Source organism: Parasteatoda tepidariorum, chromosome 1, assembly GCF_982258835.1.
Source record: "Parasteatoda tepidariorum strain Cologne lab strain chromosome 1, Ptep-v5.0, whole genome shotgun sequence".
Taxonomy (NCBI): domain Eukaryota; kingdom Metazoa; phylum Arthropoda; class Arachnida; order Araneae; family Theridiidae; genus Parasteatoda; species Parasteatoda tepidariorum.
The window spans coordinates 119,293,347-119,311,472 of record NC_141755.1 but is presented as its reverse complement, the minus strand read 5'-3'; the positions used below and the strand labels follow the sequence as shown (position 1 = coordinate 119,311,472).

The following is an 18,126-nucleotide window of genomic DNA, read 5'->3' as shown; positions in this document are numbered from 1 at the left end:
GAAGGAGCGAAGAATATCATTCGCCGCCCTTCAATTAAATTTCTGAGGAAAATGAAATTTTATATTTTAAAAATAGCTTCACAGTAGAAAAAAATAAGACTCTTTAAAAAGTTACCAACTTAATTTGGCTTCATTCTCATGAATGTCTAAATTTCATAAGGGGCTAAGCACACTATTCGCCCCCTCAATTAAATTTCAGAATAAAGAGTGTTTTCTTTTTTTAAAAAAAAAACAACTTTGAAGTTGAAAAAAAAAAATTTCGAAAATTACCCATTTAACAACTTTATTTTCACGAATGGCACATTGTTCGCCCTCTCAACCTAAAATCTCAGTAAAATAAAAATTTTGATTTCGAAAATAATTTTAAAGTAGAAAAAGAAATGGTTCCTTTTTTTTTTTTCTTAACTTGACCTCATAGTCACTAACGTCTAAATTTCAAAAGGGGCTAAGCACACTATTCGCTCCCTCAATTAAATTTCAGAAGAAAACAGTGTTTTTTTTTTTTTTTTTTTTTTTTATTTAAAAAAAGTTCCTTTTTTTCTGAAATTACCAACCTAACTTTATTTTCACGAATAGCTAATTTCAGAAGGGGCGAAGAGCATCATTCGCCCCTCAATTAAATTAAATTAATTTATTAATTCGACCCCTCAATTTAGTTGAAAAAAATAAGGTTTTTTTTTTCCCTCTAAGTTTACTAACATATAATTTAACTTCATTTTTGTGAATGTCTAAATTTCAGAAGGGGCGAAACGCATTATTCGTCCCTCAATTAAATTAAATTAATTTATTAATTCACTCCCTCGATTAAATTAAATTAATTTACCTCTCCCCCCCTCAATTAAGTTGGGGAAAAAGGCTTTTTTTTCCTCTATGTTTACTAATTTAAATTGACTTCATTTTTGTGACTGTCTAAATTTCAGAAGGGGCGAAACGCATTATTTTGCAGTTTTATTAAATATCAGAGGAAAATAAAGTCTTATTTTTGAAAAATAGCTTCTAAGTTGAAAAAAAGAGCCTTGTCTTTATATTTATTATAACCTCTTACTTTAATTTCAGAGGAAAATAGCTTCAAAGTTCAATTTAAAATGGGTTTTTTTTTCTAAAAATTTTGTTTTTTTTGCTATTTTTTAATTGGAATTTTACTTGATTTTATTTTCTCGAATGTTTAAATTTCAGGAGGGGGTGAAACATATTATTTCCTCCCTCACTAAAATTTCAGAGGGGGCACACTGGTACGTAGGATAACAAAGAAAGAAGACCCAGTATCATAAAAATGAAAGTGATAGTGTCATCAACCATTCAGGTGGGTCTATTTATTAAAAAGTCGAGCAGCTAAGCAACAGCCATTGCATTTTGAAATAGCCCATTGTGCAGCTCTAGTGCGACGTAAATGAACTACAACAACAACAGCATTTTGAAACGGTTATTTAAATTTAAGTCGAATTAATCTCAAGCAGAGCAGTGTTGCCAGATTGGGCTACAAGTAGCGGATTGGGCTACTTTTAAAAGTCCCCGCTACTCAAAATCGAATTTGGGCTACTCATTATTTTTCAAACGCTACAAATCATAAAAATGAACTACTTTCTTACAGAAATACTTAATAATAATACTTTCTTTTTAAAAATTTCCTTTCCTATTATAAAATGATTCTGAAAAGTTTGCAGTTTCTTTATCTACTTTGAAAAATAATTTTTTTCTTCTTCCTGAGAACGCATCAGCATTAGTTTTGGATTCTTGATTTGTTATGCTGCACAGAGTCTCTCTAGAACATTTGTTTCTCAAGGGGGCCGATAACGCCCCCCTTGAGAGACTGAGAGGCTGTGGACTTGTTTTGGGCGGTAAGGAAATGATGAGTGTGATGCAACAATTGTCATTACATATTTATTTCCTATCTTTAAAAAATATCTTTGATTCCTAAGCATATTTTTATTAATAGAATTATATTTAAAATAATTCAAGGACTTTCAAAACGAACATAAAATATATAATTCTTCTCGTATAGATCAATGTAACGGTTTCATTACTAATGCAGATTATTAATTCACTGTCGCGCCTAATCAAAAACAAAAATCGATTTATAACTTTTTATTCTACATTTCTAACCGAAAAAATGTTTCAGTTACATGGTTGTAATAATTTTCATAAATTTGGTGGCGCCTCGTGATCGCCAAGGTATTCTTTTAAACTAAACCCAATATTGATATGCTTTATGGCTATGCTATATTTTAATAAATCGCCAATTTTTGATCTCCTATCCAAGCTTCTCCTGTGTCCGTTGTGAACAAAATTACATGCACTTTTAATTTGGCTTTAGTTTAGGCAGGTCGTGGGGGAATTGTCTCCCAGGGCCTGTCCTTATTAATATTACTATGCAAAATGTATTTAACTTTGAACATTATCATGGATAATATATTTTTATGTTTTGTATCTCGAGCTCTGCAAATATATTAAATAAAAGCTTTTTATTAAATACGATCCGGTTCAAGTGTAATTTTCCTCTTCTGTTTTCATCACAATCTTCATTTGGCCCAGTATACCATAGAATACCTCATAATATACCTCACCTGATATTCCATCTCAACAGAATTGGCGCGATGAATTTCTATCACTATTATGAGATTGTTTTGTCATTCAAATTTATTTTTAGAACTCCCGAATAAAATTTATCCAAAAGCAATATTAGAGAAAAGAAGATTAAATTAATATAATAAACTAAGATTATATGATACATCATTTGTGCCAGCAATAATATATATATATATATATATATATATATATATATATATATATATATATATATATATATATATATATATATATATATATATACAATATATATACAATATATATACAATATATATATATACAATATATATATATATATATACAATATATATATATATATATATATATATATATATATATATATATATATATATATATATATATATATATATATATATATATATATATATATATATATATATATATATATATATATATATAACATAGTTTTTTGGGCTACAAAATGTTCGAATCCGCTACTTTTGGAGCTCTCATTCGCTACTTTTTAATCTTAAGTTCTGGCAACACTGAAGCAGAGAGCAAGTTTAACGAAAATAAGTAGTCGAAAGCGTACTAGCTCTAAAAATAAACAAAAGCGCCGCAAAGTATTAATTGTTGTCCTTTTGTTTTTTAGGAAAAAAAGTTCTGCTCTTCTAATTATAGTAAGATATTAGTTTGGATTATCTTTTTTATTGGGGATATTATCATATTTTTATTCTGTTTGGCTATAGTTTTAACTTATGAGCTGTGCCAAATACTCTATCCTACAAATCCAGAGAATTTCTCTTTTAAGTTTTATTAAGAATTTGTTATAACGTGAAATTTTACTGTGCTGAATAATATATATATTTCTTTTATTTTCACTAATGTAGGTATTATAAGTTACAAATTTCCTTTTCAAAATGAGTCAAAGAAAGACTTTTGGTAGCCAAGGTGCGGCTAAAAAATTTAAAAAAGCCAATGATGATGACGAAGAAGAATTTGAAAGAAGTAAATTTGAAGATGAATTAGCTCTTATGGATGATCTGGAAGAGGAAATGCGGGCTGAATCTCCAGAATTAATAGGTACGGGAAAAGTTTAACGACTTTTTTTCTGCTTAATGCAAATAATTTAGAATTAATTTACATTTTTATTACTAGTTAGTGAAAATTCGTTTCGTTGTTTTCTTATGATAAAACATTGAGTTTAGTCAGTGACATATGTATATAGATTCTGTAACTGCTCAAAAGCAGCTATTTATATTGTTTAGTTATAACATTTGAAGAAGATGAGGACAACAGGCATTTTATTTTAAATATTTTTATTAAATTTAATGTCTAATTGTGTGTGATTTGATTATTTCTGGCTTTATTATTACTCTATTATCATCACCTTTTTAAAAGCATTTGTAATCATTTATACTTTTGGTAAAGGTTGACTATTTTACCAGGATACCAAATTTTTTTATTTGGTGTGTATTTGTAATAGTTCTGATTTACGGATACTTTATATCTTGATCTGTGACATCAACTGCAATTTCCGAGGTTCTAAATGGATTTTAAACTCTCAAATTTTTAAAATAAAAGTTTGTCTACGGTTAGCTACAATTTATACCCTTCAAGTTGGTATCAGGTTCTGATACAGAATTATTCATTGCAATGGCCAGCTAGGAACTAAAAATAAAAAATATATATAACAGAAGGAAACTGACTTGTAGGGTATAAATCGTTGCCTCCCCCGACATCTTAGCGACATCCTAGCGATTGTTGTTTGAGCGATAGATCTTATAAATTTTCCCAGTTGGTTACTTTTTATTATTTTTTTTTGTAAATTTCTTACACTGCACTCGGTGATTATTTTGATATGTAGATCAAGATACAGATTTACCCCTATTTCCTCCCCTTCTGTGTTTTTTTTTTTTAAATTTATCACTAGTCATTTGGTGATTATTTTTGCATAGATCATGATTTGGAAGTTTTCTCTCTGATTTTGTTCTCTTCCTTATGTATTTTTTTTTTTTTTTTGCTTTTTCTTCTTTACGAAATAATTTTAAGTAATTTATTATTAAAAAAATAATAATTTTCCAAATTTATTCACTTTTAGTCACAATAGTTATTTCTAAAATTATTTTTTTGTTATGGTTGTTTTATAATAAAGGGAATTATTATCCTCATATCTTTACTATTTTTAAATGATCTGAATTTTTTTAGCCATCTTAAATTTAATTTATTTGAATAATGCAGTGATTAATGATATACATACACGTTCTACCTATGCATTTAAATATTTATTAATGTGCCACTTATATTTTGATATGAGATTTTAAATCTAAAAAAATATATATATACAGTAGCTATTGGTTTTTTTATTTATTTTAAGACGTTTCATATTTTTTGATGCTAAGAAAGCTACGAGAATGATTATTGAAATGCTTATCAATCAAAAATCTATTAAAACATATTAATAATGCTTATAATTATTTATAAACAATATTATAATTAAGGTATTTAATAATTAAAACTGTTACATAATTATTAAAAAACCATCATCGTTGTTTTTAAACAAACTCAACACCGTGATGGATTTGTAATGACGTTGACCTAATTTGTCATTTTTCAAATGAGGAGTAAATTATTTAGATCAGAAAGCATTAAAAAGATCATTATTTTTAGTTACTCAAGAGGTTATTGAAAGAACAAGTCTTTCATTATTTATATGCTGATTTTATTTAAAAAGTTTTAACTCTACAATTTGTAATTAAGTAAACTTAAACTGAATGGGGCATAGTTGAAATATGTTTATTAAATAACAAATCATTTTTCTTTTAGCCAATATAAATTTATAATTTGCAATTTTCATGTCACTTTAATCCATATTTAGGCTCTTATTCTGATTTTAACCATAATATAGTAATTTATATATACATTACCCTTTCTCATGGTTTTTTTCACAGAAAAGCCTTCTATACTAATAAAATCTGACTTCTTTAAAACAGTCACAACCATAAAATGTAAATTATGTTGCGTGAATGTAAATTATACTGTATGAAAAAGTATTTATGGCTCAAATCAATAGTTTATTTTTAAAAAAATGCCAACTCAAGCGTTGTGAAATATTTAATTATTCATAGCAAAATAGGTAACTATTTTTTTAAAACTATTTAATTTAATTAGAGTTTAATAGCTACATTCTTTATCTATATTTAGTCTTTTTTATATTATACTATATTATTTTGTCTGAATAAAATGATCATTATTATTGAAATTAGATATATATATATATATATATATATATATATATATATATATATATATATTAATTATTTTTAACATGTAACATTTTTAAATTCTTTTTCCTCTCCAGGAGAAGATGTTGAATCAATGCCAAATGGACACGTCCACCTCCCCCCCGCCTATTGATCCCAAGTATTATGTTTCAACAACTTGATATTGCATATTATATTGGACAGCCAGTGCCAGGGATGCCTGGCTGTAAGGTTGGACCTGTGCCAATTATGAGAATGTTTGGTCGTATCAATGGAAGGAAACAGTATTTTATGCCACGTTCATGGATTTCTTCCTTATTTTTTTGTGCCAGCACCACCTGATTTCCAACAATCTGACTGTGCTATGTTTAGGGTATGTTTACCAATTTTTTTTTATCTTTATCACCATCTGATATCCAACAATCTGACTATGCTATGGTTAGGGTATATTTAATTTTTTTTAATCTTTATCGCCACCTGATTTCCAGCAATCTGACTGGTATGTTTGGGATATATATTTGCCTTTTTTACTTATCTATGTCTTTAGGTGTTTGATAAAAAACCATTATTTAATGTCAAAAAGCTAACCCCTGTAATATTAGATAAAATACCTTGAAGTTAAGCATCATTAAGAGGTAATTTTTAACAAATATATTTAGAAATTCTAAACTTATTATTGCCTTAGTTTTACATTTTCCAATAAAACTCTAATGTGTCTCAAATCTCGTTTAAGTTGATAAAACATTACACAGAACTTAATACAAAGCTCTCTGAAGGATGAGGCAATGAACGTTAATTTGGGATAAGCACTTGAAAATCACAATGCACTAGTCTTTAAATATTTGTTAGTATAATTTCAAATAGTATCTAATCTTGATAATTTTCATGTGTAGACAGTCAAATGTACTGAATTAGTTATATTCATATTGATTTGTTTATGTTATGCTTTTAGGAAACTCTTAATCGAGCTGTAGTTGCTGACATGAAATCCAATAAAGATAACGTTAATAATGCTATTTTAGCTGTTGAAATTGTCCAAAAAGAGAGTAAGCTAAATTTTGATCTCCTTAACTTTTTTTTTTGTTGTATGATCTATTGAAAATATTTATCCATTTACCTTACATATTATAGATATTTATGGTTTCACAAAAGCTGGAAAAATTCCATTTTTGAAAATAACTGTATTGCTGCCGAGACTACTCGCAGCTCGTAATCGCCTATTGGGTCGGTCAATTCAGTTTGGACGATTTGGAATCCTCACTCGGTCAGCATTTGAAACTAATATTGATTTTGAAATAAGGTGGAAATTATGAATTATTAAACTGTATTACCATGTTTGATAATAAATAATACATGCTATATTTTATTTTCTACACAAACTGAATTGACTCAGCGTGACACGTTTTTTCGTCCAATACAAAAATTCTGTGCTCACCTTGATTATGTTAAGTTAAGGTTTACAAAAATTTTTGTAGTTCTATGAATTAATAGTTTTCTGGTAGTTATTTGATACTATTGGGCAAAATCGAGAGAGGCTGTGGCGTAACTACCGCTATAAATATTAAATACCAATTCACTAGTGTATGAAACACTTGATTCTATCTTGAGGTACCTTTTGATAGATTCCCCATCATGATGACTTAATATGAAAAATGGCAATTAAAAAAAAAATAGCATATTAATTGCTATCTATTTTTATTTTTTTTTGTCAAAAATACAATTCATTTACATTTTATTATTATTATTTTTTAATAAATATAAATATTTTATAATCTGAAAATTACTTTCGTTCTCACTTGTTTTTTTTTAAAAAAAAAATAATTCAGAAATAACCGTTGTAATGTTTTTCATATTTTGAGAAATGTTTATAAAAATATGCCTTACATTATTAATATTAGTAGGTTTTTTTTAATGGTTTGAAGTTTTAGATTTTTTTTAAAAAAAAAATTACAAATTTAAAAAAAAGTCCATTGTTAAAAATGCCACTGACCAGTAGCAAAATTTACTAATTATTACCTATATTATATATATTTTATTAATTTGATTTTTCTTTTAGGTTTATTGGTTGACACAAAAATAGTTGGCTGCAACTGGATTGAAGTGCCACCTGGGAAATATACCTTATTGTCATCTACTTCATCTTCCCGCTGCCAAATTGAGTTAAACATGGCATGGAATGATTTCATAGCACACAAACCAGAAGGAGAATGGTCGAAAATTGCACCTGTTCGTATATTGAGTTTTGATATTGAATGTGCTGGACGAAAGGGTAAATTTTCTTTCGATACCTTTAGTTAGTTCACCAGAAGTTGGCTCCGTCTTCATCGTGTGGTATCCGACGATACTTTTTTGCAATTTTGTGGGAGAAGGATGCGAACAATCCTGAACAAGGTTGCTGTTTGGCTATCGTATGACAAAAATATTTATTTCGCAATCTTCATGTGCATTTTCTTTTCACATTAAATATTTCAAAACTTTGATGATATTTCTCTCTTCTGAATAATTTGTCCTTTTTGAGACATTTTGCTGCAATTTATATTTAATTAGCTATAGTAATGAAAGGTATAATAGCAGACAATAAAGCGAAGAAAGTGATTGAAAAAAGAATTCATTGTTTGCGTCTGGCGCACATTAAGGGTTGTTTTGATTTCTCCTCTTAGTTCCGCACTGAAATGAACTCTTCGTACAAGGAGGTGGAGCAAAATGCCAACTCCGGGTGAACAAATTATACCTTCTTACATTTGAGAAATTTAATATAATATTATTTCAATGTCATTAATTCTTAGTTTCAGGATTAAGAATCCAGTTAAGTTTAAAAACTATAATGTTTTATAATTATGTAAGTGACTATGAGGCTTAAACCTTTTTCTAATTTATCATTATGATTGTAATGTGACAGTTTAAAGTGTAGTTATTATCTCTAAAAAGTATGATTATGTGATTTAAAATGATGTGACTATGCAGCTTAAACCTTTTCTTATTTATGTTTGCAGTTTTAATGTAAACTTGTTCAAATATATTTGAACTCATTTTAACATTTAGTTTTATATGTATTTAAAGATTATGTATGCGTTTAAAGATGTTTGAAATATTTTACCTTTTAATGAAGAATCTTATATGCAACTATAAGGTACTTAACTCACTTTTATTTTTGATGAAGAATCTTATATGCAACTATAGGGTATTTAATTTGCTTTAATTTTTGATGAAGAATCTTGTATGCAACTATAAGGTGTTTGATTGCATAAAATGAACTATTTTAAGCTAATTTATTTAAAATTCCTATTTGTCAACAATGTTTTATAACATTGCTTTTATTTTTACTTTAAATTTTTGTCAAAAATTCCTCTTATGAATGATATGTTTATATATGAGTTTTATGTTAGGTGTGTTTCCTGAACCTCAGCATGATCCGGTCATTCAGATAGCAAACATGGTGATAAGGCAAGGTGAAAAAGGTCCCTTCATTCGTAACGTATTCACGCTCAATTCATGTGCTCCCATCATCGGATCACAGGTTTTGTCCTACCAGAGTGAACAGGCTCTTTTGAAAGTAAGTTATTTGAAAAATTCATTTGCAGGGCTTTAAATTTTATGGTAGTTTTGAACTTAGACTTGAACCTTTATAAAATAAATTATCTGTGATTCCCTGGAAATTCAATGTAAATGAATATGTTTTTGATTTCATTTTTTTGGTCTGTATTTTTTTCACAAAATGGCATAACAATTTTTGATGAAATGAACAATTGAATTTTGATGAATTGACAAATGAACAATTTTTTTATTTAAATACATTTAAGCATTAGTGCCAGCTTTTTCTAACCTTTTTTACGACTTTTTAAAAAATTGGTTTCTGCATGTTATTTAATAGAGTAGTACATAGCGAGTAAATTTCTGCACAATTTTACCCAGAGGCTCAAGGCTTGAAAGGTTAATTAATTTTTTAAAGAAGGAATAAAAAAATTTTAGGAACATGTAAACAAATCAATGGAAATATGTACAGACTAATAATCTTTTAGTTACTGGTCCTTTTGCATATGATTTCATTTCTCTATTACAGTGGAAAGTCGCGTATCCGGAATCGGCGGGACTTTCCGAAGTCCGGATAATCGATTTTTCCGTATAATAGACCCCCAAGGTAAACAGAGATTAAAATGATCTGAATCTAAGAAGCAGAAATTAAATAACATTATTTTTAGGGCAATAATGATTTAGAATTAGAATGATATCTAATCAATCAAAAACAAAATATTTAAAAAATAATAATTATTGCTATTATAAAAATAAATATAGGAAACTAAAAAAATTTACAGTTATGAAAATATTAATTGCTCTCTCCGCCATTTTGAACTAGAACGTTTCAAGCAAGAAGGGGAAATTCCCGTCATTCATTCATTAAGGCCGTTGGCACCTGAAAAAGGAAGTGAACTGTCTATGGGGAGGAAGAGTGGAGGAAACCTTAGCCCCTGGTGGTCAGTAAAACGGTTAAAACTCCTCAGAAATCTGGGAGGATTGAATCATTATAGTGAGGGTTTCGATTGGCCTGAGGGTCACCCCCTCCATTCAAATCCGGTTTTTTTCTTTGGCAAGTTATCGCTACTTTACTTTCTCGAAATCGCAACTACATACAAAATTTAGACTACCGTGAAAGCGTATACAACAGGTTTTCTTTCTTCTTTTTTTTTTCGTTCCTGCTGGTTCGCTGTGTTTTATTTTAGTAAAGGGTCTCAATGAAAAGGCCAAATGTGATCTTCCTTCTATGTAATTCCGAAACTGGTGTTTCAATATGCATTTTTATTTACGCATATAGTTTAATTTATTCAAACATTAAAAGTTAAGCCAATCTTACAGAGAAACACGGGAATTGATTGCATGGGTTTATAAAATTGGTTTGGCTTAATTGTGTGAGGAAGAGTTTAAAATTCAATTTAAAATAAATTTTAATTTTTTTAGGACTGATGTCCAATAATTGCGAGATTATATAGAATGCTTAAGAACATTTATTGAGACAAAAAAAAAATGCGAAATGAATATTTTTTTTACATTGTACACAAAAAATAATGGATTTGGAATCGTTTGATTTCATATATTGCCTGTCATGAGCATCATTTTGCGCTACTATGGTGTTAATTGACTACTCACAGAAATTAAAAAGTCAGTATTTAAAACGATAAGGATTTTCATGACTTATTATACGGCGAAATAAAATATTTAATTGCATTCTTAATTACATTGGTAATGTTAGTGTTTGACGACAACTTTATCAAATCATTACAATATTGTCACGTAGAATAACTAGGACTTAGTCTACAAAGTTGGAGAGCTTTATTCAACACCTACAAAGTACAGTGAACACAGTAACTGGGACCTCGGCTAGAGACATCCAGTCTTTTATAGGAATAATAACAGGAAGTGACAGGAACGATATGCTAGAACATTCTAGAAACTTATAGAAGAAACATAAATAATAAATAAAAGTTTATTTTAGAGTTTTATATTTTCTTACAGTTCTGCGGATCGAACCCTGAATCCAGTGCCGGATTTACGTATAAGCTGTAGCTTGGGGCCCCGAGATGGCAAGGGCCCCCAGATCCAACTTTTTCCTTTTTTTTTTAAAGTTTTATTCGGAGCTGGAACCCTCTGAAGCCTAAAATACTTTTTTTTTCTTTTGCATTGGCGAACGCTTTTCAAAATCTAATAGAAGTGTTTACAAGCATAAAATAATTGTTACTCTTCACTTTTTTAACCAAAAGAGCAATAAAAAGGCCTTTTGACTGATGAAAATATCCTGTAACTTTCGTAGCTACCAGTGATGGGAGTAGTCCATGTATCCTAAAAAGCGGTACTCCATGGAGTAGTCAAATAGCCGCCTCAATTTACACTGTGGGAAATGTTTTCAGCTTCTTTAAATTGCTGTGGGCTCTTTTGTCCACAGAAACACCCTTTTGTCTGATTTCTGGGCAAATAATTTCTAGGGCTGTGGGAGAATCTTGTTTAGGGTCACTCTGTTTCGAGATTTAAGTTGTGTCTCATTGTCGTTAAAGAGCTTCTCGTTTAATTTTAACTTTTCTTTTTTGCAAAATATATGTTTTCCAATTTATTACAAAAGCTATTTTTCCTTTTAATTATCCTAAATGTTTTAACTAGCTTAATTGTTTAATTTACTTAATTATTGTAATTGATTTTAATTTGTTATTTTCCAAATTAATCGTACATGAATCCGTGAACTTCTTTCTTTATTTATTTAAATGGTGGGCCACCATTCAATTCCCTCTTTGACAGGCGCATCTGCCAAAATTCTTGATTTGGTTTATTTTGGATGAAATTGAGATAACAGATGTGATTTTACTTTAATTTTACTTACTGCTAATAGACAGAAGTAACATGTGATATTGCTTGATAGAGCATTGAAATCAAGAGATCATCAGCTAAACAAATGTTTTAATATATATGTAAAAAATATTGTTCAAACCTCCTGTCTGACCAAATTTTCCATGTATCCCCGAAATATGAATTATGTTTAATTTGTAAAATATGATATTTCGTACACAAAATTCATTTATTTAGTTAGCTTATGCTTTTATTGTTTATTGATCATACTTGTTTCTATTTTTAACTCCCTGGTTTTTGTTGTTATTATGTGTTTACAGTTAATAAGGCATCTAAATTTTTTAATTTATAAGGATTTCAAATTTTTTAAAGCAAAGTTGAAATAACTTCTTAAAATTGCAAATTGAAACTATTTATAAAATTTTGGCAGATTTGTTTTTATTTTAAATCTGTGCATCCAATTTAATAAAATAAAAATAAATAAAAAATAAATTTAAAAAATATAAATAAATGGCCAGATTAAATATAAAACTGTGTTGTCAATGAAAAGGAACATATCTTTTAAACAATTTGAGTATTAATAAATTATTTAAAAATAAACAATTTTAAGAAGTAGAAAAGTTTTTTGATTTGCTTAAAAGGCAAATTTTGTCCCATCATTTGATCAAAAGACTATTTAATATCTGTTTCTAAGAAGCAGTCGGTCGCGTGTGGGTGCATGGATGATGTAAGTAAAAGATGCATACAAAAAAAGCCAATTTAACTTCAGTTAATGCCCTCGATATTATATTTTTAAACTCCTCGCAAAAATGTAGTAAAAAAGTTATACAAATTAATTGTCGCAAACAAATTAATATTAAGTAAGAACGAATCAAAAATGATATCGAAATATGCTGAATCACTAATGAGACAGGCGGGATGAAAGACATCGAAACCAATTTGATTAAATAGTAAAACTAGAAAGTGTTTCAAAAATCCGGACATGTATCAGGCTTCAATATTTTTCTTACTGCCACAAAATTTATCAGGGACAATTCGTCAGATTTCAATACGGGTTTTTCTTTAATTAAATATTAACTAATATTTGTCTTTCCAAGCTTTTCATTCTGTAATAACGAATGTCAAGCATTTAAAGTATCCTTTCAAGAATGTCAAGTATCCAAATAACTTCATTTATTAAATTTAAAAATAATAATAATAATTAAATATCCGCAAGGCAGGTGTGTATATTTGGGGCTGATGATTATTAAATCTAACGCAAAACTGCGAGATCGCGGGTTCTATTCCAGCTGATGACAGTTTTTAGTTATTATTTCTTAATACTGAAAAATGTATTTATTATTTTTTTAAAGTATGCATGTTAAAAACTAATAATTTAACAAGTATTTAAAAAACTAGAAAGTTACACCCCCTGTTCATTTTGCACACTAACCCTCATGGTTGCTTCTGATTAATCATTGCAGATTAAGAGGAAAAACGGTTTATTTCCATCTTTTTATTCTAAAAAAATTACGATTGAATTTCCATTTCCATTTTGAAAATGACTAAAATTTGGCAAATCAATAAAATTGGTACCTCCTGCAGAGTTATTACCCAGTGAAGATGGACTCAAGGGCACTGAGTTCGAATCCCAGTGTTGACTGGTCGATACGAATTCTACACCCGGCTTACACCAGCCACTGTGCCGAAGTAAAATATCCTCAGTGGTAGACGGATCATAGGTCCCCTTGTTGTCAGACTGACAGTGGAGAGCTTTTGTGGTTTTCATCATCATGTAACTTAAATGCTGGTCAGTTCCATCAAAACGTCCCCCTCCAGGACAAAAATTTCTTCCAATACTTGATCCTGGAGTTCCCTTGTGTTCTGAATTGAGTTTAAAATTAGAAGTCTAATAAGTTGAACATTAGTAGTCGTAAACTCGAAATTGGGTTGGCTGTTCAATGACTATTATAAAATAAACTAATTTGGCCGGGATAGCCTGGTTGGCAGGGATTTGAACTCGTGTTTGTGAGAATGGGATTTCGAATCCAGCCGGCCGAAGAATACCCATGTATAAAATGGTGACTGGTGCATGTTAAATTTGCCGTGGTCACAAAGTCCTCTTAAGTTCTCACAACAAATCAATACCTCTGGGGACTGATCCAATTCTCCTGTCTTCTGGATTGAGTCCAAAATTATAAGGTGATTATTCAATATTATACGGAGTTAAACATTTGTAGTCGTAAACTAAAATTAAGTCGGTTGTTCAACGGTGGTTGTAAAAAAAAATAAAACTAATAATCAAATTGTATTTTCTTATGTTCTTTCTAACTCCTTACTTATTTTTGACACACCTTCATAATTTCATGTTTCTAAGTCATAGAGCAACAAAGCGAAGTGTAACGTTTAAAAAAGAAACAATTTAGAAAAAAAAATTCGCAAAAAGAAAAAAAAAAATCATTTAAAATTCCGAATAACATAGATTCAGAATTTCCAGAAGAAAAAAACTCTGTTAAACATATAAGGGTTCTTCTAACATGCCAAATCTTTACTCTGTGCTTATGGGTTTCTGTTTTTTTCCTCGTTCAAAAAATATGTGTAGTAATAGAAAGGCTCTACATTATAGTCCCATCACAATCAATATATTTAACAATCAAGCAATATTATCAAATTTTTAATAATATAATGTTAATATTCAGCAATAAAAAATACGACAGTTTACTTTAGGTGTATAGAAATAGAATTGAACTTAAAAGGGCCCCATCATTTTCAGTAGCTTAGGGTCCCGCCAAGCTTAAATCCGGCCCTGTCTGAATCTCAGTCTTTCCAGGACGACTCCGACCTCTCGGCCACACTGACACGTCAATATTTTGAATTGACTCACTATCCGCTTACCCCTTACTAAAAATTTCTAATAAATTTTCTTTTTCTGTTTTATCTTTAACTTTCTCTGATTAAAGACTAAATCATCTCCTTTTGTTTTTTCTTATAATTATTGACCAATTGTTATTTTACTAACTCTATTGGAAGATAGTTCAAAATTAAATTAACATAAGTTACTATAAGTTCAAATAATAACACGTAAGTACAATTCCTTTTTAATATTTTATTATTCTATTTTAATTTTCAAAATATTTTTGTTACTACATCAATGAAATATTCTTTATACACATGATCATTATTATTATCTAACGCATACTATGCATATATAAATCTACATATCAAAAGTTTGTTTACCATACTGATTTACCGCATATTTCTGCCTTACATAGAACACAAAAAATTACTTTTACACAAAAAATTACTCTGCGTGTCGAAAAAATACTATCTTTGTTTTATTCGCTAATTGTATTATTCTGCAAATATTTATATTCTGTGCGAGATAATTCTTTATTGATATTTTGGAATCGAACAAAATTAAAATCTGAATCAAATAAATGTACCTTGTTCATGTTAACTTACTTTCTTTTGCAATTTCTTTTTCTATGTAAAGATAACGTAATAGATAAAACGCGTGTGATTATAAAAAACAGAATTATTTTACAAAACAACAGAAAAACAGAAGATTTTAAGAGCATATATACATTTGAATGAAATTTATATAAAAACATCGCATGAAAGAAAAATAATTGGAGAATGGGGGAGAGCAATGTGTTTTAGAGCCTTGTAAGGAACAAAAACCTTTAGCGATATAATAAAAAATATTCTAAATATAATATAAAAATATTCTTAAAATATAATTAAAAATTTTTATCAAAAATGCTCTAGTAAAAAATATTCGAAGTAATTAAAAAATATTTTAAAAGTAAATAAAGCACTATTAAAGATTATTTATAAAAGTTTGAAAAGTTTTTGAAGATAATTTCCGAGAAATTAAAAAATGGCCAATAAAAACTTTTGGGTGGGGAAAATTTGATATAATGTTTTCTCAAAAAAAGTAACTGCTTTTCCAAATCTGAATTATCATTTTTTCTCCAAGTAAAAGTTTTCAAAAGTACAAAGGGTTTGTATTGGGTTACTAGTGATGAGAGTACTATAACAAAAAAACAATATTGTCCCCCAATCCGATGAAATGCAATACTTCGTTTCAAATGTATTTAAATCATTAATTAATAATAGACACGATATTTTTAAGAACGTCTTTAATTTGTGCGGTTTAATTAAAGACAAGACTTGAACTAATCTGACTCGTCACTACTTCTTTAAAAAGTGTCTTTTGCGAGCAAGCGACGCGAAGAAAGCATATACATAAACAAAGCCACTACCTTTAGCCACTACCTCGAAAGCCACTACCTTTAGGTTCTCGACTGAAAAAGAGTAGATTTAACTGCAATGTATTGCACAAAAACAGCTGCTCTTACACAAAAGTATTTTTTCAACAGGTGCATAATCATCTTGCTGCTAATAGCTTGGTCTTCTCGCCGACAATGGGCTATTTTACACCTTCTCTCCAGTATTCACTTTCTGAAATAGCCAAACATCTTTACTCTTATTTACAAAAGAATAGGAGAAAGCGTTTGTGTGAAGCAAGGGTTGTCCGAGAGGTCAACCTTTGGATTGACCTCTGGATGGATTTCTTTAGAGAGCTCACTCGAGTCGCTAATAATAAAACCTCCTAAACTCTGAAATAGTTTTAAGATTCGTATTGACTCAAAATACTTAAAATTTATATATTTTATAGCAAATACAATTTTTATTACTTCTCGTAATAATGCCAAAAAAATAAAAAATCTATAAGAAATTTAAAATCAAAAGTTTCTTAAAATAACCATATGCTCGTGATAAAAGAAAATATTGCGCAACGTAAAATTAAGTTAACTGTACGATACTGCAAAACAGAGCTCTCTCATAATTTCTATCAAACTTCATTGAGTAAACAAGTTTTTAGTTCGTTTATAATTTTCAGAAGAAAAAAAATTTAATTTTGTTTTCAACTTGTTTGATAAAAAATCTTGTTCCTCTCTTGCTAGAAACAAATTTAATACATATTTGTAAATTTTAAATAAATATCATTAGGATATCATTAACTATTAACAATTAATTAATAAAAATGAAAAGATTATCAAGCATCAAAATTTAAAAACGCTTACATAAATGCCAATTTCGTCAATGGAATTTATGTTGGGATTATTAAAATGATTGATTTTAAAAATTTAAATTAGAACCTTATTTCTCAACCATAATTCATTAAATAAAAAGGAAATGTTACTTTAAATAAATAAATGTCATGGAACTTCAAACTGAGGTAACGTAAAACGGGACACTTACGTTTTGTGACGTTACGTTACGTTAAATGTCTTCCAGAAATAAAAAAAAATAAAGATAGTATTTGTCTTTTCTGTAGAATGCACACGTTGAGCAACAATAAAATCTATCCAGCCCATTGTGTTTCGTATGCTATCTGCGATGTCAAATCTTGTCTCAAGTATATTTTACTGGTATTAATGTCGATAAGTTAAGTTGACATTCAGATTCTTAGTACAATGAATGCGTTTTATTAGCAGTTAAAAGCTATTATGTCTTTATATGTCGAAATAATTCATAATATTGCACTTTGGATAGTGACTTGCAGCAGATATTTGATTTTGTTTTGATCAAAACGAAAGCCGTAGGCATAAATGTGTAGCTAAATAGTTGTAGGCGATGTTTGCTCTGAGATCAGAATATCAGTGGAAGAGTTTAAGATAATTCAGGATTCATACAAACCTTAAAAAAGACGAAAATTACGCATCGTTATAAGTTTTATCAACAACTACGCCTTATAATTTCAAATAATTATACATAGTGACGAAATATGACAATTTTAATTTCAAAGTGAATACTAAGTACTCTTTTTATTAGAACATTGACACCCCTTTTTAAGTATAATATGGACCGTATGAGCGTTGAAAGATGTAATAGCCTGATCCAAAAGCACAATGCATAATAAAGCACATAGAAAACTAATTTATAATGTTGCACTATGTTGTCATGCGGGAACTTTACGCCAAAAGTGTGTTTGGAGATA

General features: G+C 28.9%; 1 protein-coding gene across 1 annotated transcript in view; it reads left to right on the top strand.

Annotated features, from left to right (window-relative positions):
• Positions 1–18,126, top strand: part of LOC107446822 (DNA polymerase delta catalytic subunit) — an 87,323-nt gene that overhangs the window by 32,080 nt on the left and 37,117 nt on the right. Inside the window, 7 exon segments of the mRNA XM_087157383.1 lie at positions 3,438–3,630; positions 5,920–6,074; positions 6,076–6,183; positions 6,763–6,856; positions 6,942–7,115; positions 7,873–8,079; positions 9,197–9,363. Of these exon segments, the coding sequence (XP_087013509.1) occupies positions 3,468–3,630; positions 5,920–6,074; positions 6,076–6,183; positions 6,763–6,856; positions 6,942–7,115; positions 7,873–8,079; positions 9,197–9,363 (1,068 nt within the window). The 5' untranslated portion in view covers positions 3,438–3,467.